Raw genomic sequence first — 24,645 nt, 5'->3', positions numbered from 1 at the left:
ATATGTTTTGGGTCTTTTCGCCAGTATTTTATGTCAAATCCGTGTTAATTGCAAGGACCAGCCGCGGGTTTATCCTGCGTATTTGAACCTCAGACTAAGCGGTTATTAAGTTAATCTGGAGTGTGTTTGAAGTCCTCTGGTCTAAACTCAAGTCTGTCTCTCTCAAAATCCTTCACAGGGCTTTCAAAGAGCAGCAGAAGCCGTTTTCCGAGCGTCTATCATTGAGACCGGGGAAGAGGATGATGCTCCCTCGCTTCAGGAAGCGCACGCTAATCCGTCAGTCTTAGACAAACTTCCTCGGGCTTGGCTTTCATTTATGTACGAACGACACCAATAGCAACTCCACACCTCAAAATGGACGCGTCTCATTACCGTTTGAGCAGGAGCAGTCGGTATTGCACGCCCTCTGGTGGTTACAGAGGGAATGACGTCCACTCAGATCCGCTAGGTCGCTCGCTACCGCTGTTCTTGTACCCGACTCACGTTGAGCAGCGAGTTTACGATGGCTCGTACTGTGGCGGCGCGTCTCTACTGTCGTATCTCCCGCCGTTCCAGGGCAGCTTCGGCGTCTACGAATGCCCATTTGAGCCCGCCTTCATCCAGAAACGCAACGAGCGGGAACGCCAGCGAGTGAAGTGCGTGAACCAGGGATACGCCAAGCTACGCGACCACCTGCCCAACGCAACCACGGACAAACGGCTGAGCAAAGTGGAGACGCTGCGCGCGGCCATCCGCTACATCAAATACCTACAGGAACTGGTGGAGAATGCGGGCAGCGCAGAGGAGAACGCAACGGCGTCGCCTCTTTCCATCTCCGAATCGTCTTCCGAGGACTCTGTTGGGAGTTAAAGACGTTCAGAAAACATCATATCCTAGCGACTTTTATCATGCACCAACTTTGATTCTGAGTGATTCTCAAATATTAGCATGTTTGAATAGGGGCTTTTGCACCGGGTAGTTCTAGGAACGGGCCACCAGGGTGTTGACCCGAGAACTGATGTGGTTCGCAGCGCCTGTAGGAAGTCTGAGTGACGTGAGACACACCTGTTGTTGTGACTTTAAGATACACAACTTCCTTTACACAGAAAGGAATTAAAATAATTTTAAAATTAAAACAGTTGAAAAAAGGAATTGAAAGAGATTTAAAAATTTCAATTTAAAAGAGTAAACTTTTCATCTGGCAAAACACCAGTGGATCATATTTTTCACAGCTGAGTGTTTTACTGTGAGATTTTCCCATGTTGAGAACACTGAGTGTGTGGCCTAAAGAATCTATTCGACGTCTCCAACAGATCCGAATTTCCCTAAAAACAGACAGGAGGCGCTCTAGGAAAGGAATCGATCCAGTCCGCACATCCAACTCACCACTCCACCACAGACTCAGGTCATCAACATGGTCTCATCTCTCACCTTACCAATTAACATTACATGAGTTAAATGTTTTGGTGGTAGCGTGTGTGAAGTCTCCCACTGAGAGTGTGTTTTGCAGACTGGGACATGAGGGCACAGGGGTCACGGCGCCCAAAAAAGCCTTGAAATCAACACGACGGCCAGTTCCAGACCTTGAACTCGCTCTGTGATCATGTATACTGTGATTTTACACTTAACCTAAATTCAAATAAACCTTAAATTATACTTGGAATGAGATTGTTTTTACAGGTTTTGTTGTTGGAGTTTTATGTCTGTTCATTGACACATGTATGACACTGGGATCTTAAAAACTTCAAAGAGTTATATAATTTAAATATAATTTTTTGTTGATTTATACATGAATAATAATATCTATATTTTGAATGTTTATATATATATATATATATATATATATATATATATATATATATATAATGAACCATTTATAAATATAATGCAATAATAATTATGAAATATGACGTTTTGACAGTTGCCATGAGATTCACCCGTTTGCACTGCAACAATAATCATTGGGACGATCATAGAAAACTGTGACACCAAATTTCACAGTGAATTATCTGTGTGCTGATTGGTTTACCGGCTCAGTGATGTCACAAAGCCCAAACAGAAAAGGCCAATGGGAACATTCCAAAGTTATGACTGTTTATGTCCTGCCTCTTAATCTATAACTCTGTGACCATAACTGTGTCATGCTCCGTTGTCTCCTAACACACACACACACACACACACGTGAGTGACACGTATTGTCTATATTTATTTTTTAAGTCAGACAGCTGCAGGACTAACCGAACAAGAACAGAGAGAGACAGTGAGAGAAATAGATTCAGACAGACAGCGGATGGTGGGGACACCTTCACTTTCTAATTTTCGAGTCCCGAGAAGATACTGAAGTATTGAGCCGAGTACCTGATCTCCAGAAGTCCTGCGCCTCCAGCTCGGTTCTGATCGGATCATGGAGGGCGGAGGCGAAGCACCCATGACCTCCTTCATCATGGATGAGGAGACGCTGAAGAGGAAGCAGAGAGAGAAACTCAAGAAGCTCCAGGCCACAGGTGGAAACCCCCGGCCCGCTCGATCCCTCCTCTTCCTCACGCTGAAGAACCCCTTCCGCAAGGCCTGCATCAACATTGTAGAGTGGAAGTATCCTTGAACAAATCAAAAAGTGATTTTAATTACAATAACATTTTTGCATAGCGTCACTAAACATATCAGTTAACTTAATGCATGTCGTAAAAGTAATTTTCCAAAAGTAAACTTTGATGCATAGAAAGCATTTATTTGGAACAGAATATTTCACATGCAACATTATAACTGTCTTTACTGTCACTTTTGATCAACTAAATGTGTACTCTCTGAATACCCAAAACATTTTAATGGTAGTTTGTCAGTTTCAACAAAAATATTAAGCAGCAAAAATTGTTTAAAAATAAATTATATAACAAAATTACAAATCAAGGGCTTGGAGCCAGAGGGGGGTAAGTGGCATTTTGGGCGAATATGCGTTCTTTATAATCAAAATAAAGGTCTCGATGAGCTCTATCCAATGGTGCCAAAATACACATCTGAGACCAAACTGTATTGAATAAAGCAACAAAAAGGTGTATCTGACGTATTCGACATTTTATTATTTGAAAATGTTTTAGGGCATGTTCATTGTGTTCATATGCCATATATTTTTTACTTAAATACTCATTCATGCAAGTATGCCTGTGGTTGCAATGTTTGTGGTTTAAGGTTAATATAATGAAGTACTGATACTGTTATATATTGAAGTTTGGTCAAAATTGTATTTTTTCTCTCCTGTAATAAGCCACTTACATCCCTCTGACTCCAAGCCCTCGAAATGTCTTTCATAGATCAGCGATCTTAAAGGAGTTCTCAGTTATGTTTCAGTTCAACATCAACTTAATTAGACTATTTGCTGACATCTTGTAATATACTAAACAAACCTTAATTTACTCTCCGTTTTATCTCATGGCTGCATAGGAATAAACAAGCAAAGCATACATAAAAGTCATTCATTACTAGAGGCGGCAAATCTGGAGCAGTGACAGACCGTTAATGAGCTGATTTAGTCATGAGTGTAAATGTCAGTGTTTCAGCACAGCGCTCTGATATTCTGAGGGAACAGCTGTTCTGTCCACCAGCTCACTAAATACAGACATGCTAAGCTCAGGGAATGCTAGCACACACACAACAACACACTGAGACGCCATGTAGATCACTGTGCTACAACACACATTATTATAATGTGCATCACTGGAGGAATATATTTCTCACTTTCAGAGAAGCTGGTTTATTTTCCTGAACGTGTCTCTCAGACCGTTTGAAATCATCATCCTCCTCACCATCTTTGCAAACTGTGTAGCGCTGGCCGTTTTCATGCCAATGCCTGAGGAAGATACGAATAACACCAACAGCAACCTAGTGAGTCTCTCTCTCACACTCGAACACACTCCATCTTAATACACTACATATAAAACGACAGCTTTACACTCTCTTCTTCTGGAGGTGCAGCAGGGACATGAATAGTTGGTACCAATTCTTTTTTCAGGATAAGCTTCTTAGCAAAACCAGCTTTATACTGATCGTCATTAATAAAGTCTCAGTCTGGTGAGAAAAGATTCGCGAATCGCGCAAACATGAAAGCATTGATGTTGCTCGTGGGGAATATTTCCTTCGAAAACCAAACTCAACCAATGTCTTCACTTCAGCGGTTCGGGTTTAGGGACATCAAATCATGACTGCTATGTTCGTTATTACACCGAAGAACAGAACACCACAATCGCTTAGACCAGGGTTCCCCAAACTCGGTCCTGGAGGGCCACTGTCCCTGCAGAGTTTAGCTCCAACCATGATCAAACTGTGACTCCACTTTAAGACACCTGAGACAACCTATAGACTCCGCCCTCATACACACCTCTACATATAAACCCCTCCCCAATACCTGTAGACTCCACCTTAAGACAACTGAGACAACCTATAGACTCCGCCCTCATACACACTCTACATATAAACCCCTCCTCAATACCTGTAGACTCCACCTTAAGACAACTGAGACAACTTATAGACTCCGCCCTCATACACACTCTACATATAAACCCCTCCCCAATACCTGTAGACTCCACCTTAAGACACCTGAGACAACCTATAGACCCCGCCCTCATACACTCCTCTACATATAAACCCCTCCCCAATACCTGTAGACTCCACCTTAAGACACCTGAGACAACCTATAGACTCAGCCCTCATACACACCTCTACATATAAACCCCTCCCCAATACCTGTAGACTCCACCTTAAGACACCTGAGACAACCTATAGACCCCGCCCTCATACACTCCTCTACATATAAACCCCTCCCCAATACCTGTAGACTCCGCCTTAAGACACCTGAGACAACCTATAGACTCCGCCCTCATACACACCTCTACATATAAACCCCTCCCCAATACCTGTAGACTCCGCCTTAAGACACCTGAGACAACCTATAGACTCCGCCTTCATACACACCTCTACATATAAACCCCTCCCCAATACCTGAAGACTCCACCTTAAGACACCTGAGACAACCTATAGACTCCGCCCTCATACACACCTCTACATATAAACCCCTCCCCAATACCTGTAAACTCCACTTTAAGACACCTGAGACAACCTATAGACTCCGCCCTCATACACACCTCTACATATAAACCCCTCCCCAATACCTGTAGACTCCACCTTAAGACACCTGAGACAACTTATAGACTCCACCCTCATACACACCTCTACATATAAACCCCTCCCCAATACCTGTAAACTCCACTTTAAGACACCTGAGACAACCTATAGACTCCGCCCTCATACACACCTCTACATATAAACCCCTCCCCAATACCTGTAGACTCCACCTTAAGACACCTGAGACAACTTATAGACTCCACCCTCATACACACCTCTACATATAAACCCCTCCCCAATACCTGTAGACTCCACCTTAAGACACCTAAAACAACTTATAGACTCCACCCTCATACACACCTCTACATATAAACCCCTCCCCAATACCTGTAGACTCCACCTTAAGACACCTGAGACAACTTATAGACTCCGCCCTCATACACACCTCTACATATAAACCCCTCCCCAATACCTGTAGACTCCACCTTAAGACACCTGAGACAACTTATAGACTCCGCCCTCATACACACCTCTACATATAAACCCCTCCTCAATACCTGTAGACTCCACCTTAAGACACACCTCAACCCAAGACTTCACTGACACTTATATACTGCAACCCCTTACAGACCTAAAAACCTTTTAATAACAAAATAGGCCGATTTAAATGTTTCCATACGTACAGTATTGTATTCTGTTCTTATAAAAGATTGACCTATATCCAAAATGAACAAGTGGCTAGTTCAAATCTATCTTCTGATAGAATGGCTGACACCTAATGCCAGATATTCATCCCACTAAACCCTTGTAAGCGTGCGTGACCTTGACTCAGGTGACTGAAAGAAGCAGGTGCTTTGACCGCATGCCGATGGGACGCCTCGCCTGCATGTGTGGACGTTTTAAAATTAGACACAAACTCTGTCAAACTATACTCGCAGAGCTCTCTCATCACTGCAGTGTTATCTGAAAGACTTTGTGCTTTGTAATACAATTATTCAGATTGTTTCTTTGCAATCAGGTTGACATCAAAGCATTTGGAAGATCTATCCATCTAAATGTCAGTGGAAACACGCTCACAGTAGGTGCCATGTTCATCGTAAAATTCTCAGTGTCTGGGTCGTTCGTTTTCAAAATGCCTCGACTGAAACCGGAGGAGAGTGTCAGGCTCTAGCAATTCTTTGCCGCGTTTGCACCAAACACAACGTGTGTAAGTTGCAAGAATATAAAAAGACATGCCATGACAGATTTTCAAAGCCAAAACAAAAGAGTTATGAAGTGGAAAAGCAACCACTGACACCAAACACCTTGAGTCAGTTGTTTGTACTGAAGTGTGTTGACAGCTCCATTCATCTCAATGTTCTGTGTACATTCACAGGAGAGTCTTGAGTACATTTTTCTCATCATATTCACTATGGAATGCTTCCTGAAGATCGTGGCGTATGGATTACTCTTTCATGCCGATGCTTATTTACGGAACTGCTGGAATATATTAGATTTTGTCATTGTGACAATGGGGTAAGACACACACACACACACGTCTTGTTCACTATCTAAATTGGGTCTCTCCATGGACATATATTTTATACTGTCCAAACTGTATATTCTGTCCACTTACACTAACCCTACCACTAAACCTAGTGTGTACCTCAATTTAGGCCCACAGTGGTTTAAATCCCCACTGGGATAGAGACACATGTACACACACACACACACACACATACACAAACCACCACCTGAATATGGCCAGAAACACCCAAAGTACACAAACACCTACTGTGTGACGTCTCTCAGGTTGTTCACAGTCGTGGTGGACTTCATCAACAACATCAGCGGCGTCGAGGCGCCAGTGGAACAGAAAGGTGGTTTCGACATGAAAGCCCTCCGAGCGTTTAGAGTCCTTCGGCCTCTGAGGCTCGTCTCTGGGGTCCCCAGTAAGTGACAACACCACCTTTTGCTCACCTTTCTAATTTTGTGAATTGGGTGGTTAGTGTAATGTCTCCTCCAGGCCTGCAGGTGGTGATGAGCTCCATTCTCAAGTCCATGCTGCCCCTGTTCCACATCTCTCTGCTGGTCTTCTTCATGGTCACCATCTATGCAATCATAGGCCTGGAGCTTTTCAAATGCAAAATGCATAAAACATGTTACCACACTGGCACAGGTAAGAAATTACGCAAGTTAGATGTAGTAAACTTGCAAAAAAAGTAGGGCATGTTATCCTTTTGCCAGCCCTGGTGTTTCCTTCAATAAATGCACATTTTATTCATGATCTGAGATCTGTTGTGTCCAGATATCATTGCCACGGGGGACGGCGGGTATGCAGCTCCGTGCGCTCAGGCTGGTAACGGCAGGCGTTGCCCTCTTAACGGAACCGAGTGTCGTGACGGATGGCCCGGGCCCAATGACGGCATCACACACTTTGACAATCTTGGCTTCTCCATGCTCACTGTTTACCAGTGCATCACCACTCAGGGCTGGACCGATGTTCTGTACTGGGTGAGTGACACGCTAGGGGCTTTCGCGCCGGGTAGTTCTATGAATTCGCCACCAGGGTGTTGACCTGAGAACTGATGGTTCGCTTAGGAACGTTTTCCTGGTTCAGAGTAGGAAGGGTTAGGGTTAAGTGACGTGAGACACACTTCTTGCTGTAACCTTTATTTTGGTGGCGCCAAGTACGCCATTGCTCGCATTCTTCGTGTTTATCAGTCTACGATCAGTTGAACATAGAAAGTAGACAGTGATGAAGAGTTATGAGCGTATGGCGTGTGTTTGATGTCCAGTGTCGTCATCATCATGTTTCTCTCGGTCTCCTCAAAGCCGTGTTGGATTTCCTCCTCAGCGTAAAGATTAAGAGCTTCATCTATCACTTTTTTACATGTTTGTGGAGTACTTATAATCTGTGCGTTTACACCATGGTTTTTAAAAAATGGCGGGTTCTGGTGTTTGGCGTGCGTTCGACCAATCAGAGAACACTACCGTCACGGATAGTTCCTGTAGCGCTGGCTTAGACCGACTCTGAACTAGGAGTAAATTAGTTCCTCCAAAAGGAGTTCCTAGTTCCTGCGTTGCGAACACGCCAAACTCCGGGAACTCCCACCAATAGTTCGGAGAACCATGAAAAGGTTCCTCTGGTGCCAAAGCCCCTATAGAGCAGTGGTTCCCAACTATGGTCATGCAGTCCCCCATAAGTACCCCAGATCCCCAACCTCACACACTTGATTCAACTTGTCAGCTCATTAGTAGAGACTCCAAGGCCTGAAATGGGTGTGGAGGCTGATGAAGGAGATACAGATAAAAGATAAAGGAGACTGTGTAGGGATACTCCAGGACCAGGGTTGGGAACCACTGACATGAAGGGCTATGATAGGGATCTGACCACCGACTCTTGTCTTCCTACAGGTGAATGATGCGATCGGGATGGAGTGGCCCTGGTTGTATTTCGTGACTCTGATTCTCCTGGGCTCGTTCTTCATCTTAAATCTGGTTCTGGGGGTTCTGTGCGGGTAAGTCCAAACACATGTGGTCTTTAAGGTCATTGTCCGTTATGGGATAGGGCTGTCCTTATGTTAGAGGGATAGTTCACCCAAAAATGAAAAATAGCCCATGATTTATGCAATTTTATGATGGATAGATGCACTTTTATGGACTTCCAAAAACATACACCCATTGACTCCCATTTTAAAGCTTGGAAGAGCCAGGACATTTATTTATATAACTCTGATTGTATTTCGTCTGAAAGAAGACGAAACACCTAGGATGACTTCAGGGAGATTAAATCATGGGAGAATGTTCATTTTTGGGTGAACTATCCCTTTAAACAATCAGTGTCCAAAGATTGGATTTGTTTCAGAGATTTTACTGCACACCATCTCATATTTGTTTCTCTCTCTCTGTGTGATAAGCGAGTTCACTAAGGAGCGAGAAAAGAGTTCTCGAAGTGGAGAGTATCAGATCCTGCGGGAGCGTCAGCAGTTCGATGAGGATCTGAAGGGATACATGGAGTGGATCACACAGGCAGAGGTCATGGAAAATGACCAGGAGGGGCAAGGTGCTCAAAAACACTCACAAACACTTCAACAAGCTTCAGCCATTGAGAACCAAGGCTCATGGGGTTTGAAATCTGGTTAAATGTTGGACAATTGGTCTCCACAGGTCTGCTCCCACTTCAGGATGGATCAGAATCGGAAACTCTCTATGAGCTGGAGGCACTCAACAAACTCATGTTTTATGTGTGAGTTGAGCGATCTACTGTTGGGAATGACTGACCTCGTGTCCATGAGGATATTTGTAGGCCGTATCCAGATCTGATGAAGGACCTGCGCCTGGACACGACGACAACACAGTCCTGAAGTGTCCACTAGTCTCTCCCCTGTGAAGGCCTCCTTCCCTTTACCTCTGTACAGATAAAACATTGTCAAAATGATTCCAGTTCGCATGGATGTGCGGAAGCGACAAAAAATTCTTATAATTGAATTTTACACGGTGATAACGCTTTAAAAAAACGTATTAAGTAACCTATTTCAAAATGTGCGTTCTTGACACCAAACACTGTCGTGCAAATGAACGGCCAGAACGCATTAAAAGTTTTCTGTTTTCTGTTAGAACGGTGTCGTTTTAGCGGCCCCTAAGTTAATGGGAGTGAATCAATCAAAACTAACTTTAGATCTGCTGTAAAGCCTAAACCAGTGCTTCCCAACCCTGTTCCTGGCGGCACACCAACACTGCGCGTATTCTTTGTCTCCCTAATCAAACACACCTTATGAGCTGATGAGTTGAATCAGGTGTGTTTGATAAGGGAGACAAAGAATACGCGCAGTGTTGGTGTGCCGCCAGGAACAGGGTTGGGAAACACTGGCCTAAACAATCTCTGTTACTGTAATGTCCTAATATCACTGTAAAGCTGCTTTAAGACAGTCCATATACCAGTATAAATGAAGGTGACTTGACTTCTAAAACATAAATGCTTTGAATTTCTCTCTGCATGCGTTTTACAGTCGACACGCTCGTCGATGGAACCGTTTTTTCAGGAGGAAGTGTCGTGTGTGGGTGAAGTCCAGGCTCTTCTACTGGCTGGTGATTCTGCTGGTGTTATTCAACACTCTGGCAATCGCAACCGAACACCACGATCAGTCCGAGTCTCTCACCAACTTCCAAGGTTCAACTTCTGCCATCCCTCAAACCTCTAGGACTTCTTTGAGTTCCCAAAACTCTGACATTCTGCTTAAAGCCACTAATGAACATTCAACACGTTGATTTTAGCTGGATTTTCCGTAAGGGTATTTATTTATATTGCTTTACCTCATTTGCAGACAATACCAATAAGGTGCTGTTGTCTCTGTTTGCGGTGGAGATGTTTCTGAAGATGTACGCAATGGGGCTGCCATCTTACTTCATGTCCCTCTTTAACCGTTTCGACTGCTTTGTGGTTTCTGTGGGGATCCTGGAGCTCATTCTCGTCCGCATGGACATCATGTCTGTCATGGGGATCTCCATACTGCGATGTATTCGGCTTCTGCGTCTCATCAAAGTAACGAGGTATGTGATTCTCTATGAAGACCAGACGTGTACAGTATGCGTGCTTGAGAATTGATCCGAACTGTGCGTGATTTTCAGGTACTGGACGTCGCTCAGTAATCTTGTGGCGTCTCTCTTGAACTCTGTGCGCTCCATCGCCTCCCTGCTTCTGCTCCTCTTCCTCTTCATCGTCATCTTCGCTCTGCTCGGCATGCAGGTTTTCGGAGGGAAGTTTAATTTTCCAGATGAGTACGTGAGACGAAGCAACTTTGACAATTTTCCTCAGGCTCTGATCACGGTTTTCCAGGTAAACTTATCATATCGTAGACCGTAAAAAACGTCGGGTTATTTTTTTAACCCAAACGTTGGTTTACAATTTAGTTTGTCATTTAAAAATATTTGTTGAGACGTGTTTATTGTTTTATAGAAACAAACAATCTGTATTTAAAAACAAAGTGAATAAAAATAAAAAGTTAATATATTGGGTTAAAATAACGCACAGTTGGGAAGGTGCTATACCACCCCATAGCTGGGTTACTCGTTGGGTTATTTTTAACCCAACATTATTAAGTGAGTATGATAAGCGCAACATGACATCATGACTTTTGCGTAAACATAGTCAAGTCAAGTGGCGTGTTATCTATACGCATTTCCAGCTATCCGCGTGTATGTCTACGCCGTTAAACGTCCGAGTGATTCCGCGTGTATGGACACGCCGTTAAATGTCCGAGCGAAACGAAGCAAAATGTAGATCTACATCTGGGGAGCGATATTTTTTTTCCTAGGATGGTAGGGGAAGACTCATAAATGCCATTAACCCCAGTGACGGGTAGGTTTAGGGACGGGGTTGGGGTAGGTCATAGATTTAAATATACAGCAATGTAACGTTAAGTCAACGGCATTCATAAACACGCTGAAACATGCGTGTTGATAGCACGCCAAAAATGGAAATACGAATTGGCGTGTGCATGAGATCAGTCTGATAAGCGAGATGTTTGGATCCACAAAGCCTCTCCAGTGTCTTGAATTCTCTCTGTTTTAGATCCTGACGGGTGAAGACTGGAACTACGTCATGTACGACGGCATCATGGCCCACGGAGGTCCCGCCGTGCCTGGAATCCTGGTCAGCATTTACTTCATTATTCTGTTCATCTGTGGAAACTGTATCCTTTGGGCGGCACAGATGTGAGAGTTGTAGAAATTACATGTGAAAATGATGGGGCCTTCCTGAGCATTGATCTGCAGATATTCTTTTAAATGTCTTCCTGGCGATCGCGGTGGATAATCTGGCTGAGGCGGAGAGCCTGACCTCGGCCCAGAAAGAGAAGACCGAGGAGAAGAAACGCAAAAGGCTTCTTAGGTGAGGGACGAAAGGTCAATAGCATTGAGAAAGAGACTTCACTATCCTCAAAGTTGATTGACAATTAGGATACAGTTTGGATTGGCGGTATGGTTCAGTTCTGGGCAGCCTAGCATGGATAAGAGCAGCAATAACTCCGCTTAGGGTTAACAGAACATAACCAACATGAATGTATGCAGATATCCTTAAGTCAAGATTTTAAAGTACAACATAATTCGGGAATTTAGTCTGATTCAGGAGGAGCTGGGGATGGAGGAGGGTAATCAGCTCCTGAGAAACGCAATGATAGGCATCGAATCCCTATAGACGTGGATCAGCTGATGCGAGCTGGACTAACGTGACCTACAAGAAATGAGCTGAGGAACTGACGAAATTTCTGACGCATTGTTTTTCTCGCTGTAGAGAAAACCTACCCGACAAGGGCGAGGAAGAAAAGGCCATGCTGGCCAAGAAACTCGCCGAGCAGAGAGCCAAGATTGACGGCATTCCCACCACAGCCAAGGTCAAAACTGAGAGAATCACATCAGTATATGCCAACGCACCAATTTTAGCATATTTAAGATAATCAATTAGTACTCTGATTTATGTGTTTCTTTATATTAATCTACAGCTCAAAGTTGATGAATTCGAATCAAACGTGAACGAGATTAAAGATCCATTTCCTCCAGCTGATTTCCCAGGTAAAGCATAAAGGATCATTTAGCTTAGTTTATTCAGTTCGTATGTTTTCCCGCTGACGTTGTGATGACGTGGTCAGGTGACGATGAGGAGGAGGAGCCAGAGATTCCCCTCAGCCCTCGGCCTCGTCCAATGGCAGACCTGCAGCTGAAGGAGACCGTGGTGCCGATGCCAGAGGCCAGTTCCTTCTTCATCTTCGGCCCGCAGAACAAGTGAAAACATCACCTGTTTTTTTTTTTGTCACCCTAAGTATTGGAATTAGGAATCGATACGAATTGGATTCGTTAAAATCCAAACGATCCCCAACCCTAACCCTAATACAAAGCTCACATTTGGAGCTTGTTTATCCGTGTCTCTCTGCTCAGGTTTCGTAAACTCTGCCATCGCATCATCAACGCCACGACCTTCACCAACATCATCCTCCTCTTCATCTTGCTCAGCAGTATCTCACTGGCTGCGGAGGACCCCATCGACCCAATGTCCTTCAGGAACCAGGTACCCCATCTCAACACTCGCACATCTCTCAGAAAAATAGAGCAAAAGCCATCACTGCGACGGTTCCCTTTGAAAAGGTTCTAATTGGTTTACTTTTAGTACTAATATGTACAGTTTTGGTAGTAATATGTACACTTTTGGTACTAACAGTTTTGGTGCTAATATGTACACTTAAGGTACTAATATGTACCATTTAGATACTAATATGTACAGGTTTGGTACCAATATGTACCATTTAGGTACTAATATGTACACTTTTGGTACTAATATGTACACTTCTGTTACCAATATGTACATTTAAGGTACTAATATGTACCATTTCAGTTCTAATATGTACACTTTTGGTACCAATATGTACCATTTTGGTAGTAATATGTACAGTTTTGGTACCAATATGTACCATTTTGGTACTAATATGTACCATTTAGGTACTAATATGTACACTTTAGGTACTAATAAGTACACTTTTGGTACTGAATTGTACCATTTAGGTACTAATATGTACACTTTTGGTAGTAATATGTACAGTTTTGGTACCAATATGTACACTTAAGGTACTTATATGTACCATTTCAGTTCTAATATGTACACTTTTGGTACCAATATGTACCATTTAGGTACCAATATGTACACTTTAGGTACTAATACGTACACTTTTGGTACTAAATGTACCATTTAGGTACTAATATGTACACTTTTGGTACTAATATGTACCATTTTGGTAGTAAGATGTACAGTTTTGGTACCAATATGTACACTTAAGGTACTAATATGTACCATTTCAGTTCTAATATGTACACTTTTGGTACTAATATGTACACTTTTGGTACTAATATGCGCCATTTAGGTACTAATATGCGCTCTTTATGCAGCTGTCGTCGACCCTTTCTTTCTCCGCTCCAGGTCCTGGCCTACGCTGATTATGTCTTCACCTCAGTGTTTACAGCAGAGATTGTGCTCAAGGTGAGACGAGAGTTTGTGTGCGTTCAGAAAAGCTGTTTTGTTATATTTGGATTCTTTGAATGGTTCATTTCTTCTTCGTCCACTGCAGATGACCACGTACGGCGCCTTCTTACACCAGGGGTCTTTCTGCCGCAACTCCTTCAACATCTTGGACCTGATCGTCGTCGGCGTCTCCCTGCTGTCCATGGGAATGGAGTGAGATTAAAAAGCAATATGGCTGACATTAGATACAAACAGCCATTATTGGAGCTGTGGATGTACACTACCAGTCGAACCAGTCGTTGTTAAGATTTTTTAATTTTTACAGTACTCATGTCTCTCCTTAGATCAAGTGCGATCTCGGTGGTGAAGATCCTCCGGGTCCTGCGAGTGCTGAGACCTTTAAGAGCCATTAATCGAGCCAAAGGCCTCAAAGTGAGTCTAGTTTTGAGAACACAACATGACACATGTCCCGTTCCTCCATTTATCTGTCTTTGCCGTCTCTCAGCATGTAGTCCAGTGTGTGTTTGTGGCCATCAAGACCATCGGAAACATCGTTTTAGTCACCATGCTCTTGGACTTCATGTTCGCCTGCATCGGTGTCCAGCTTTTCAAGGTCAGAGAGGTCACAACATCCATTAGCCTGTGTGTCCGGCAGAGAAGAGTGTTTAATGTTGATGTTTTCCTGTTCTCTGGCAGGGGAAGTTTTTTTACTGCACAGACCCGCTCAAGATGACGGCGGAGGAATGCCAGTACGGGTTGAACTTTCATTCATTTCTCCTTCACTTCGAGATCTCAAACTCTCCAAATCCACATAACTCTTCTCTCTCTCGGTGACGCTCTCAGGGGAACGTTTATTCAACACCAGGAACACGCTCTTCATGACATGGTGCTCCAGAAACGCGTGTGGATGAACAGCGACTTAAACTTCGACAATATCCTGAACGGCATGCTGGCTCTCTTCACCGTTTCCACGTTCGAAGGCTGGCCAGAGTGAGTATTTCTAAAGGACAAGTTCACTTCAGAATTAAAATTTCCTGATAATTTACACTTTTAGTACTAATATGTACCATTTTGGTATAATATGTACAGTTTTGGTAGTAATATGTACACTTTTGGTACTATTATGTACCATTTAGGTACTAACAGTTTTGGTGCCAATATGTACACTTAAGGTACTAATATGTACCATTTCGGTTCTAATATGTACACTTTTGGTACCAATATGTACCATTTAGATACTAATATGTACCATTTAGGTACTAATATGTACACTTTTGGTACTAATATGTACCATTTTGGTAGTAATATGTACAGTTTTGGTACCAATATGTACACTTAAGGTACTAATATGTACACTTTAGGTACTAATATGTACACTTTTGGTACTAATATGGACCATTTAGGTACTAATATACTCTCAGACACGTCATCCAAGATGTTCATGTCTTTCTTTCTTCAATGGAAAAGAAATGATGACGTGGGGGCGAGTAAATCATCAGGAAATTAATTCTGAAGTGAACAACTTCCTTTCATGTTTGTTGTCTATACAGCGTTGGCGCAAACACATTCTCCCAATTTTACCTTTACACAGCTTGTTATATAAAGCCATCGACTCGAATCTGGAAAACGTCGGCCCAATTTACAACAACCACATTGAGATTTCCATCTTCTTCATTGTTTACCTCATCCTCATCGCCTTCTTCATGATGAACATCTTCGTGGGCTTCGTTATCGTCACCTTCCAGGAACAGGGAGAGCAGGAGTTCAAGAACTGCGAGCTGGACAAAAACCAGGTATGAGTTCGGCACCAATGAACTGCCTCGATACCATTGAGTATACCTTGTTTCGGCACCCGAGGGGTTAATCTTGTCAACTCGCGGTGGAACGGATCATGATCTTTATGGATTCGGCTCGCGTGCGATTCGCGGATTAACTAAGTTTAATCAAAGTTTATCGTTTGGACGTGTTTTGTCTTGCCAATTGCCACAATCAAACGAGTTTAAACCATAGACTGTAAAAAAAGATGGACGACGCCCCTTCGCTCTTTTCCATCAGAGAGAACTGAAGTCGCAAGTGTCTCGATATGACGCGGACATCTTGAACTTGAGTCTGCGCACTTGCGTGTTTCGGGACCAGTCGTGAGCAGGAAGTAAAGCCGCGAAATCAAGGCCACGCCTCCATTCTCGCTGAATCAAACGCAAGCACACGCCCCGCACTTTTCTTAACTGGCCTCTGTCTGCTTCGTTCCTCTCCAATGATGTCCGCTGATTGCAGAAGCTCGTTAAAATAAGGAAAATACAACTACTAACCACATAATCAACATTATTAAAAAAAAGTCCGACTACCTCGCACAGAGAACCTGTCAATCATGATGTCAGAGCACCGTTTTTATCATCACATAACTAACTAAAAACAAACTTATTTTAAAAACGAACACTTGAAATTACGTCAACGTGATCGAAACTACAGCAAATGACAGAAACTATCTTTGGAAAAAGGATATGTGAAGTGTAATTTAATTGTTTAGTTGGTCTCGCGTCCCATTGAATAACACGGGGAGGCGGGGGTTATGAGCTATACTAAGACCGACCACAGGGGGGCGATCAAGACGTTTTGGCTTCACTTTTGAGGGCTTGGTTTAAACGCAGACGAAGAGGCGAGATCGGGACCCGCACGATATCTGTGCGCACCGCCGAACACCGAACTGATTCCTCTTTCGTTTCAATGCGCGTCTCGTCTCGGTTCTGTCATCCGTGAACAGGAAGACACCGGATGTGTGACTCTTAAAGTGACAGTAGCCTCATATTCCTGCTGTCGGCTGGCGTCAACGTTCATAACACAACACAATACAGCTTTAACAGATGAAACTATATTTAATTTCTACAGTGAACAAATAGTGTTATCTTACATTCAGGCTTAAATATTATCAGTCTGGGGTGCGTTTCCCGATATCATCGTAGCCAACTATGGTCGTTTTCCAATAGAGTTCAATGGAAATTGCGAACAACTTGCGACCATAGTTGGCTAACAATGCTTTCGGGAAACGTACCCCAGGCCAGTAGTGTTAGATGTGGAATCGAAGAACTTCCAAGTGAGCTTTAAGTAATAAATGCTAAGCAACATTTTAACGCACCTTTCCGCCGCCAGCGCCAGTGTGTCCAGTACGCGCTGAAGGCCCGGCCTCTGAGATGCTACATCCCCAAGAACCCGTATCAGTATCAGGTGTGGTACATCGTCACCTCGTGCTACTTCGAGTACCTGATGTTCCTCCTCATCATGCTCAACACCATGTGTCTGGGGATGCAGGTGAGAACACACAAGCATGGTTTACGCTCCCTCAATCCATCCTAGGTGTATATCACACTCTTCTTCCATCATGACTGACTCACTTTCGACAGATGTAAACAAGTATTCATGACTTCAATGAGCTCCTTATTTCTGCATTAAATCATTAAACATGTTTCGCTAACTGTGATTTTGTAGATCACTGTAATGTGTGTTCGTGCACTTTCTGTAAAGCCGCGTGTTGTGAAAAGCGCGATGAATGTGAACTGAACGCGTTTATCGTTCAGCACTGTAACCAGTCGGACCACATCACCGATCTCTCAGACATGCTGAATGTCATCTTCACGGTTCTGTTCACGGTGGAAATGCTACTCAAACTCGGCGCCTTCAAAGCTAAGGTGAGTCTTGCATTTAGACTGCCAGAAAACCACTAATTTATACTTTATAGTTATGCTAACCTTGTAGAAACTGGCGGGAAACAACATTTTATTCAGATACTGAACAAAAACGTGCAATTTGGTGCATATTCTGACGCTTGTAATGTAAACCAATTAGATCTTTATCACACTATAGCAGATACTTAGACATATTATTGGCAGTTATTGATATTTATGCACATATTATATAAGTAAGGTGATATTTAAATGCTTATGTTTTAAAAGCAATACAATGATGATTGAGGATGACCTTCCTCGAAAGCCTGATGATCATATTTGATGCTCTGGATAATCAAGTAAAGCGAAGCTGATTCAGTCCAAGAATATTAAAGTTATTTTTACATTTACCTGATAAAAATCAGTGCAGATTTAAAGACACGTGAAGCTCGAGCTGAAGGAGGACGTTTGTACAATTACACTAAAATACTTGATAAAACTATTAATCAGACGCAGAAGGACTGTGGTAAGACGTGTTTGATCATGAAATGTTCATATGAAATAGGATCCATATTTAAAGGTGCTTGTCTATGGCAGGGCTACTTCGGGGACCCCTGGAACGTGTTTGACTTCATCATTGTGGTGGGCAGTATTGTGGACGTCATGCTGAGTGAAATTGACGTGAGTTTAACTTAAATGCCATGACTATATGTCTTCAATCTTTCAAGATATTTTCTAAACTTTAATTGAAAAATGTAGCGGAATGACGTTTCCATTGCGATAATCTTTCAACATATTTTCTAAATTTCAATAAAAAAACTCTTGCGAAATGACGTTTCCATTACAGATTTGCACAAATCTTTTGCGATATTTTGTAAATGTCAATAAATAAACTCTTGCGAAATGACGTTTCTGTTACAGATTTAAGCAAATCTTTTGCGATATTTTGTAAATGTCAATAAAAAACTCTTGCGAAATGACGTTTCCTTTACAGATTTGCGATAATCTTTCAAGATATTTTCTAAATTTTAATAAATAAACTCTTGCGAAATGACGTTTCCATTATTACAGATTTGCACAAATCTTTTGCGATATTTTGTAAATGTCAATAAAAAACTCTTGCGAAATGACATTTCCGTTACAGATTTGCGATAATCTTTCAACAAATTTTCTAAATTTCAATAAAAAAAAACTCTTGCGAAATGACGTTTCCGTTACAGATTTGAGATAATCTTTCAAGATATTTTCTAAATTTCAATAAATAAACTCTTGCGAAATGACGTTTGCGTTACAGATTTGAGATAATCTTTTAAGATATTTTCTAAATTTCAATAAATAAACTCTTGCGAAATGACGTTTCCGTTACAGATTTAAGCAAATCTTTTGCGATATTTTGTAAATGACGTTTCCATTACAGATTTGCGATAGATTTGCGATAATCTTTCAAGATATTTTCTAAATTTCAATAAATAAACTCTTGCAAAATGACGTTTCCGTCACAGATTTGCACACATCTTTTGCGATATTTTCTAAATGTCAATAAAAAAATCTAGCGAAATGACATTTCCATTACAAAGTTGCTCAAATCTTTTGTGATATTTTCTAAATGGCAATAAAAATCTCTAGCGAAATAACGCCAATTGCATGAACCGATTTTATGCGACTGAAACTTATTTTTTTCCTCTTGCGATCAGTCATTCCAACAATTATGGCAACAGACGTTGGTAGGTTTATTACGGAACCAAGACCCCATCTCATACCCCATAGGCAGATCATTTTACTTGTTTTACAAACTCAGATCATTTTGATTAATTCCCCAGAAAACAAGACATGACACCTAATGGCAGGTGTTGTTTAGATATTTGGACAGAAACTGTGAGTAAGAACATGTTGTACCTGTTGTGTCGCTGACGTTGGCTGAGACTCTTCTTCACTGGTTCTCTCTCTCCAGACGGCGCTCGCCGCTCAGGGCGGACTCTACTGCCTCACCGGCTGCTCGGTAAACACCAATCCTGTTATTCTACATCCATGACTCCATTAATGAGTTCATGTCAGCAACTTTAACCCTTGTGCATCCTTATGGGCATTTCTCAGTTTCGTTTTCTTGATAATTTTGCCTGTGTTAATGCTAACTGCATAAAAATTGGTACAGGCATGTATTTTTATTGGAATTTCAATATTTCACCCCCATTTCCTTTAATAAATCTATTTTGCACCAGTAACACACAATAGTTCCTCCCAGGACCTTCAGGACAAAACGGCCGTTTTTTGCTTATGCATATTATAGAGGAAATTGGATAAATTATGCAGATGTAATGAGTCATGTAATGTCAGAGTATGGTTTGTGTGTGTGCTTGTAATATTTGAGAGAAAAACTCCAATCAGTGTGTGTCCCATCTATTGGAGAAAGTGTGTTACTGCGCTCAAACAGCCAGTTTTTTGAGATATCAACCTCAAATTTGGAACGCAAATTGTTTAGATTTATGATTTTCTAGCAGTTTTAGAGTTCAACATGTTTTATAAAATATATATTTTATATAAAATATTGTTCATAAACTTAAACCTCTATAACTTTTTTTACTTAAATAATCTGCCAAGGATCTTCTCTAAAATGAGACCAAATTTGTAGAGTGTGAGACATTGTTGTCCTCAATGGACCTGTGTGTAACATTTTTTAAAGGATGCACAAGGGTTAATTAAACAACGCTTTGATTTTGCAAGTGAAATGATTCAACGTGTAATCCCTGCCATATATGTTCTCTTGTTCCAGGAAGTGAACCCAATGCAAGCCATAGCAGTAAGTGGAGATTCAGTGCATTAATGAGCTGGTGTTAACCGTGGATTCCTTAGCGCTTGCGTTTGTTCCTCAGGACTCCGAGAACATGAGTGTGTCAATCACACTGTTCCGGCTTTTCCGCGTCATGCGTTTGGTAAAACTGCTCAACCGCTTTGAGGGGATCCGAAACCTGCTGTGGACCTTCATCAAATCATTCCAGGTCTGATGGTCCTCTGTTTGTCCCTACAATTAACAATTAACAAGAGTCACGTACATAAAAGCATCATACATTAAATAAATAACACTATGTGCACAGAATACATTTAATTATACTCTGCCACAGGTATGTGTTGTAACACAGATGTGTGTAACGAGGGTGTTGGTGTGTGTTTCCAGGCTTTACCTTATGTGGCTCTCCTCATCGTTATGCTGTTCTTCATCTACGCCGTCATCGGCATGCAGGTCCAATACACACAATTCCATAACAGATTTGCGCAAATCTTTTACAATATTTTCTAAATTTCAATAAAAAAAACTCTTGCGAACTGACGTTTCCATTACAGATTTGTGCAAATCTTTTGCAATATTTTCTAAATGTCCATTAAAAACTCTTGCGAAATGACGTTTCCATACAAATTTGCGCAAATCGTTTGGGTTATTTTCTAAATGTCAATAAAAAACTCTGTTCCATAACAGATTTGTGCAAATCTTTTACAATATTTTCTAAATTTCAATAAAAAACTCTTGCGAACTGACGTTTCCATTACAGATTCGCGAAAATATTTCAAGATATTTTCTAAACTTTAATAAAAAACTGTAGCGAAATGACGTTTCCATTACAGATTTGTGCAAATCTTTTGCAATATTTTCTAAATGTCCATTAAAAACTCTAGCGAAATGACTTTTCCATACAAATTTGCGCAAATCGTTTGGGTTATTTTCTAAATGTCAATTAAAAAAACTCTAGCAAAATGACATTTCCATTACAAATTTGCGCAAATCTTTTGCAATATTTTCTAAATGTCTATAAAAAACTCTTGCGAAATGACATTTCCATTACAGATTTGCACAAATCTTTTGTAATATTTTCTAAATGTCCATTAAAAACTCTTGCGAAATGACGTTTCCATACAAATTTGCACAAATCGTTTGGGTTATTTTCTAAATGTCAATAAAAAAACTCTGTTCCATAACAGATTTGTGCAAATCTTTTACAATATTTTCTAAATTTCAATAAAAAACTCTTGCGAACTGACGTTTCCATTACAGATTCGCGAAAATATTTCAAGATATTTTCTAAACTTTAATAAAAAAACTGTAGCGAAATGACGTTTCCATTACAGATTTGCACAAATCTTTTGCAATATTTTCTAAATGTCTATAAAATACTCTTGCGAAATGACGTTTCCATTACAAATTTGCACAAATCTTTTGCAATATTTTCTAAATGTCCATTAAAAACTCTTGCGAAATGACGTTTCCATACAAATTTGCACAAATCTTTTGCAATATTTTCTAAATGTCCATTAAAAACTCTTTCAAAATGACGTTTCCATTACAGATTTGCACAAATCTTTTGCAATATTTTCTAAATGTCTATAAAATACTCTTGCGAAATGACGTTTCCATTACAAATTTGCACAAATCTTTTGCAATATTTTCTAAATGTCCATTAAAAACTCTTGCGAAATGACATTTCCATTACAGATTTGCACAAATCTTTTGCAATATTTTCTAAATGTCTATAAAATACTCTTGCGAAATGACGTTTCCATTACAAATTTGCACAAATCTTTTGCAATATTTTCTAAATGTCAATAAAAAATTCTAGCGAAATGACTTTCCATTACAAATCTTTTGCGATATTTTCTAAATGTCTATAAAATACTCTAGCGAAAAGACATTTCCATTACAAATTTGCACAAATCTTTTGTGATATTTTCTAAATGTCAATAAAAATCTCTAACGAAATAACTCCATTTGCATTAACCGATTTTATGCGACGGAAACATATTTTTTTCCCTCTTGCGATCAGTCATTCCAACAATTATGGCAACAGAAGTTGGAAGGTTTATGTATATCCCAGCCACCTCACTAGACGTTACTTTTAATGGAAGGAGACGTTGGTGTGTTTTCCGAGCATTAATGGCAAAAAAAATTGAGAAACATTTAAGAGAATAAAGTTGAAATTTTTAGTGATTCAAGTCGAAACATTATGAGAATAAAGTCATAATATTGCTAATCTACCAACATGGCATTGCCAAAATATTTCGATTTTATTCTTGTAATTTGTTCCTCGGTTGCGGTTCAAGGCGGTTTTGTACGAAATTGACGTGTTTCCATCGTGCATATTTTCAGAAATGCAGCTTGCGATACACTGGCAGTCAAAAGTTTGGAATAACGAAGATCATACATTTTTGATAAAAACTCAAAAATATTCAGTACTGTATATTCAGCTTCACACTAATGATGATGTGATTCTCCTTTATCAGGTCTTCGGCAAAATCGCATTACTAGACGGTACGGTGATCAACCGGAACAACAACTTCCAGACGTTTCCTCAAGCCGTTCTAGTGCTATTCAGGTAGTAACAGTGAGGCCTCGCTGTGTGTGTGTGTGTGTGTGTGTGTGTGTGTGTTTTATGAGCATGAGTGTAAAGACACACACCTGTCCACAGGTGTGCCACAGGTGAGAGCTGGCAGGAGATCATGTTGGGTTGTTTGTACGGTCAGCGCTGTGACCCAAAGTCAGATTACCTCCCTGGAGAAGAGTTCACATGCGGCTCTGGGTTCGCCGTCCTGTACTTCATGAGCTTTTACATGCTCTGCGCTTTTCTGGTGAGCACACACACACACACACACACACACTACAGACAGCAGATATCATTTTTGATATTTTTCCACTAGTGTGATCAGGACACTATATTCATTTATGTAAGTGGTTGAGCTAAACTGGTATGTGATAATGTGGGAAATGCTGAAGGTGTCTGTTGAGGGTACACGCATAGACACGCGCGTTAATTACACTTAATGTTTTCCATCGCAGATCATTAATCTATTTGTGGCCGTGATCATGGACAACTTTGACTATCTGACCCGTGATTGGTCGATACTGGGGCCGCATCATCTAGACGAGTTTAAGAAGATCTGGGCTGAATACGACCCTGAGGCGACGTGAGCAAAGTGTTATTATAAATTGTTTTAAATTCATGTTCCTTGTAATCTTGAGTCAAAATAACCTCCCTCCCTCTGATGATGTGGGCGGAGCTATAACCCGTCACTCACAGGAGATCCACCAATAGCAGACCACAACCGTCTAATCAACTCCTTACGGACACAATCAAGCTCAAATGCCGACTTTAATATCAACATGAAACGATTATCGGTGTAATTCCTGTGTTATTCGGCAGGGGGCGCATTAAGCACCTGGACGTGGTGACGCTGCTGAGGAGAATACAGCCGCCGCTCGGCTTCGGGAAGTTCTGCCCCCATCGTGTTGCTTGCAAAGTGAGACACAAACACATTCATACTAGGGATGCAGGATATATCGGCCACCATATCGGTATCTGCCAATAAACGTTAATTTTTAACGTTATCGGCCTGATAAAAACATTTGCCCTAATTATTAAATGGTGAGGCTTTTGTTTGTGTAATCAGGCTCTCAAAACCTATATAAAAAAATGATTTATCAGCCAATATATCGGTTATCGGTTTTTAAATATAAAAAATATCGGTTATCGGTATCGGCCAAAACGTTCATATCGGTGCATCCCTAATTCATAAACTGCTGGCCCAAGCATCTTTACATCTTTATATGTTTGTTTCCAGAGGCTGATTTCTATGAACATGCCTCTGAACAGCGACGGGACGGTGACGTTTAACGCCACGCTGTTCGCTCTGGTCAGGACGGCACTGAAAATCAAAACCGAAGGTTGTGGCGTTATTTATTATTTAATACACAGCAAAAAAAAAATGATTCTTTAAAGTTTCAGTCATTAAAAAATACTATTTTAGTCTTTCTACTTCGACATTTCACATTTAATTTAAAGGATCACGTGACATTTTTACTAGAAACGTACTACAAACGGTTTTCAGTGAATATTTAAAATAATAATGGCAATATTTACC

At 41.1% G+C, this 24,645-nt stretch overlaps 2 protein-coding genes across 2 annotated transcripts in view; both read left to right on the top strand.

Annotated features, from left to right (window-relative positions):
• The first annotated feature begins 354 nt into the window (after nucleotides 1-354).
• On the top strand, nucleotides 355-928 carry LOC120486738 (achaete-scute homolog 5). Its single transcript, XM_039682880.2, has one exon. It carries the CDS (start codon nucleotides 355-357, stop codon nucleotides 847-849), a length of 495 nt encoding a protein of 164 aa, XP_039538814.2. The 3' UTR covers nucleotides 850-928.
• Nucleotides 929-2,204: 1,276 nt separating this feature from the next.
• The window catches only part of cacna1sa (calcium voltage-gated channel subunit alpha1 Sa), a 28,138-nt gene continuing 5,697 nt past the window's right edge, over nucleotides 2,205-24,645 (top strand). The window contains exons 1-37 of the mRNA XM_039682611.2: nucleotides 2,205-2,571; nucleotides 3,753-3,858; nucleotides 6,470-6,609; nucleotides 6,886-7,025; nucleotides 7,100-7,252; nucleotides 7,382-7,587; nucleotides 8,491-8,594; nucleotides 8,994-9,139; nucleotides 9,244-9,322; nucleotides 10,086-10,246; nucleotides 10,401-10,626; nucleotides 10,705-10,912; nucleotides 11,648-11,768; nucleotides 11,851-11,965; nucleotides 12,368-12,467; nucleotides 12,576-12,645; nucleotides 12,723-12,855; nucleotides 13,009-13,138; nucleotides 14,042-14,101; nucleotides 14,190-14,296; nucleotides 14,428-14,515; nucleotides 14,589-14,696; nucleotides 14,780-14,832; nucleotides 14,927-15,073; nucleotides 15,675-15,876; nucleotides 17,231-17,389; nucleotides 17,656-17,766; nucleotides 18,340-18,423; nucleotides 19,694-19,741; nucleotides 20,513-20,539; nucleotides 20,613-20,738; nucleotides 20,915-20,980; nucleotides 23,011-23,102; nucleotides 23,196-23,355; nucleotides 23,564-23,691; nucleotides 23,928-24,024; nucleotides 24,346-24,448. Coding sequence (XP_039538545.2) covers nucleotides 2,384-2,571; nucleotides 3,753-3,858; nucleotides 6,470-6,609; nucleotides 6,886-7,025; nucleotides 7,100-7,252; nucleotides 7,382-7,587; nucleotides 8,491-8,594; nucleotides 8,994-9,139; nucleotides 9,244-9,322; nucleotides 10,086-10,246; nucleotides 10,401-10,626; nucleotides 10,705-10,912; nucleotides 11,648-11,768; nucleotides 11,851-11,965; nucleotides 12,368-12,467; nucleotides 12,576-12,645; nucleotides 12,723-12,855; nucleotides 13,009-13,138; nucleotides 14,042-14,101; nucleotides 14,190-14,296; nucleotides 14,428-14,515; nucleotides 14,589-14,696; nucleotides 14,780-14,832; nucleotides 14,927-15,073; nucleotides 15,675-15,876; nucleotides 17,231-17,389; nucleotides 17,656-17,766; nucleotides 18,340-18,423; nucleotides 19,694-19,741; nucleotides 20,513-20,539; nucleotides 20,613-20,738; nucleotides 20,915-20,980; nucleotides 23,011-23,102; nucleotides 23,196-23,355; nucleotides 23,564-23,691; nucleotides 23,928-24,024; nucleotides 24,346-24,448 — 4,492 coding nt within the window. The 5' untranslated portion in view covers nucleotides 2,205-2,383. The remainder of the gene's footprint in view (nucleotides 2,572-3,752; nucleotides 3,859-6,469; nucleotides 6,610-6,885; nucleotides 7,026-7,099; nucleotides 7,253-7,381; nucleotides 7,588-8,490; nucleotides 8,595-8,993; nucleotides 9,140-9,243; nucleotides 9,323-10,085; nucleotides 10,247-10,400; nucleotides 10,627-10,704; nucleotides 10,913-11,647; nucleotides 11,769-11,850; nucleotides 11,966-12,367; nucleotides 12,468-12,575; nucleotides 12,646-12,722; nucleotides 12,856-13,008; nucleotides 13,139-14,041; nucleotides 14,102-14,189; nucleotides 14,297-14,427; nucleotides 14,516-14,588; nucleotides 14,697-14,779; nucleotides 14,833-14,926; nucleotides 15,074-15,674; nucleotides 15,877-17,230; nucleotides 17,390-17,655; nucleotides 17,767-18,339; nucleotides 18,424-19,693; nucleotides 19,742-20,512; nucleotides 20,540-20,612; nucleotides 20,739-20,914; nucleotides 20,981-23,010; nucleotides 23,103-23,195; nucleotides 23,356-23,563; nucleotides 23,692-23,927; nucleotides 24,025-24,345; nucleotides 24,449-24,645) is intronic.

Source organism: Pimephales promelas, chromosome 2, assembly GCF_988280905.1.
Source record: "Pimephales promelas chromosome 2, fPimPro1.hap1.1, whole genome shotgun sequence".
NCBI classification, from domain to species: Eukaryota; Metazoa; Chordata; class Actinopteri; order Cypriniformes; family Leuciscidae; genus Pimephales; species Pimephales promelas.
The sequence above is the reverse complement of the archived record's forward strand: the minus strand, read 5'-3'. Positions and strand labels throughout refer to the sequence as shown.

Excerpts from the sequence above, each read along its gene's own strand:
- LOC120486738 (XM_039682880.2), top strand. The coding sequence starts at position 355 with ATGGACGCGTCTCATTACCGTTTGAGCAGGAGCAGTCGGTATTGCACG.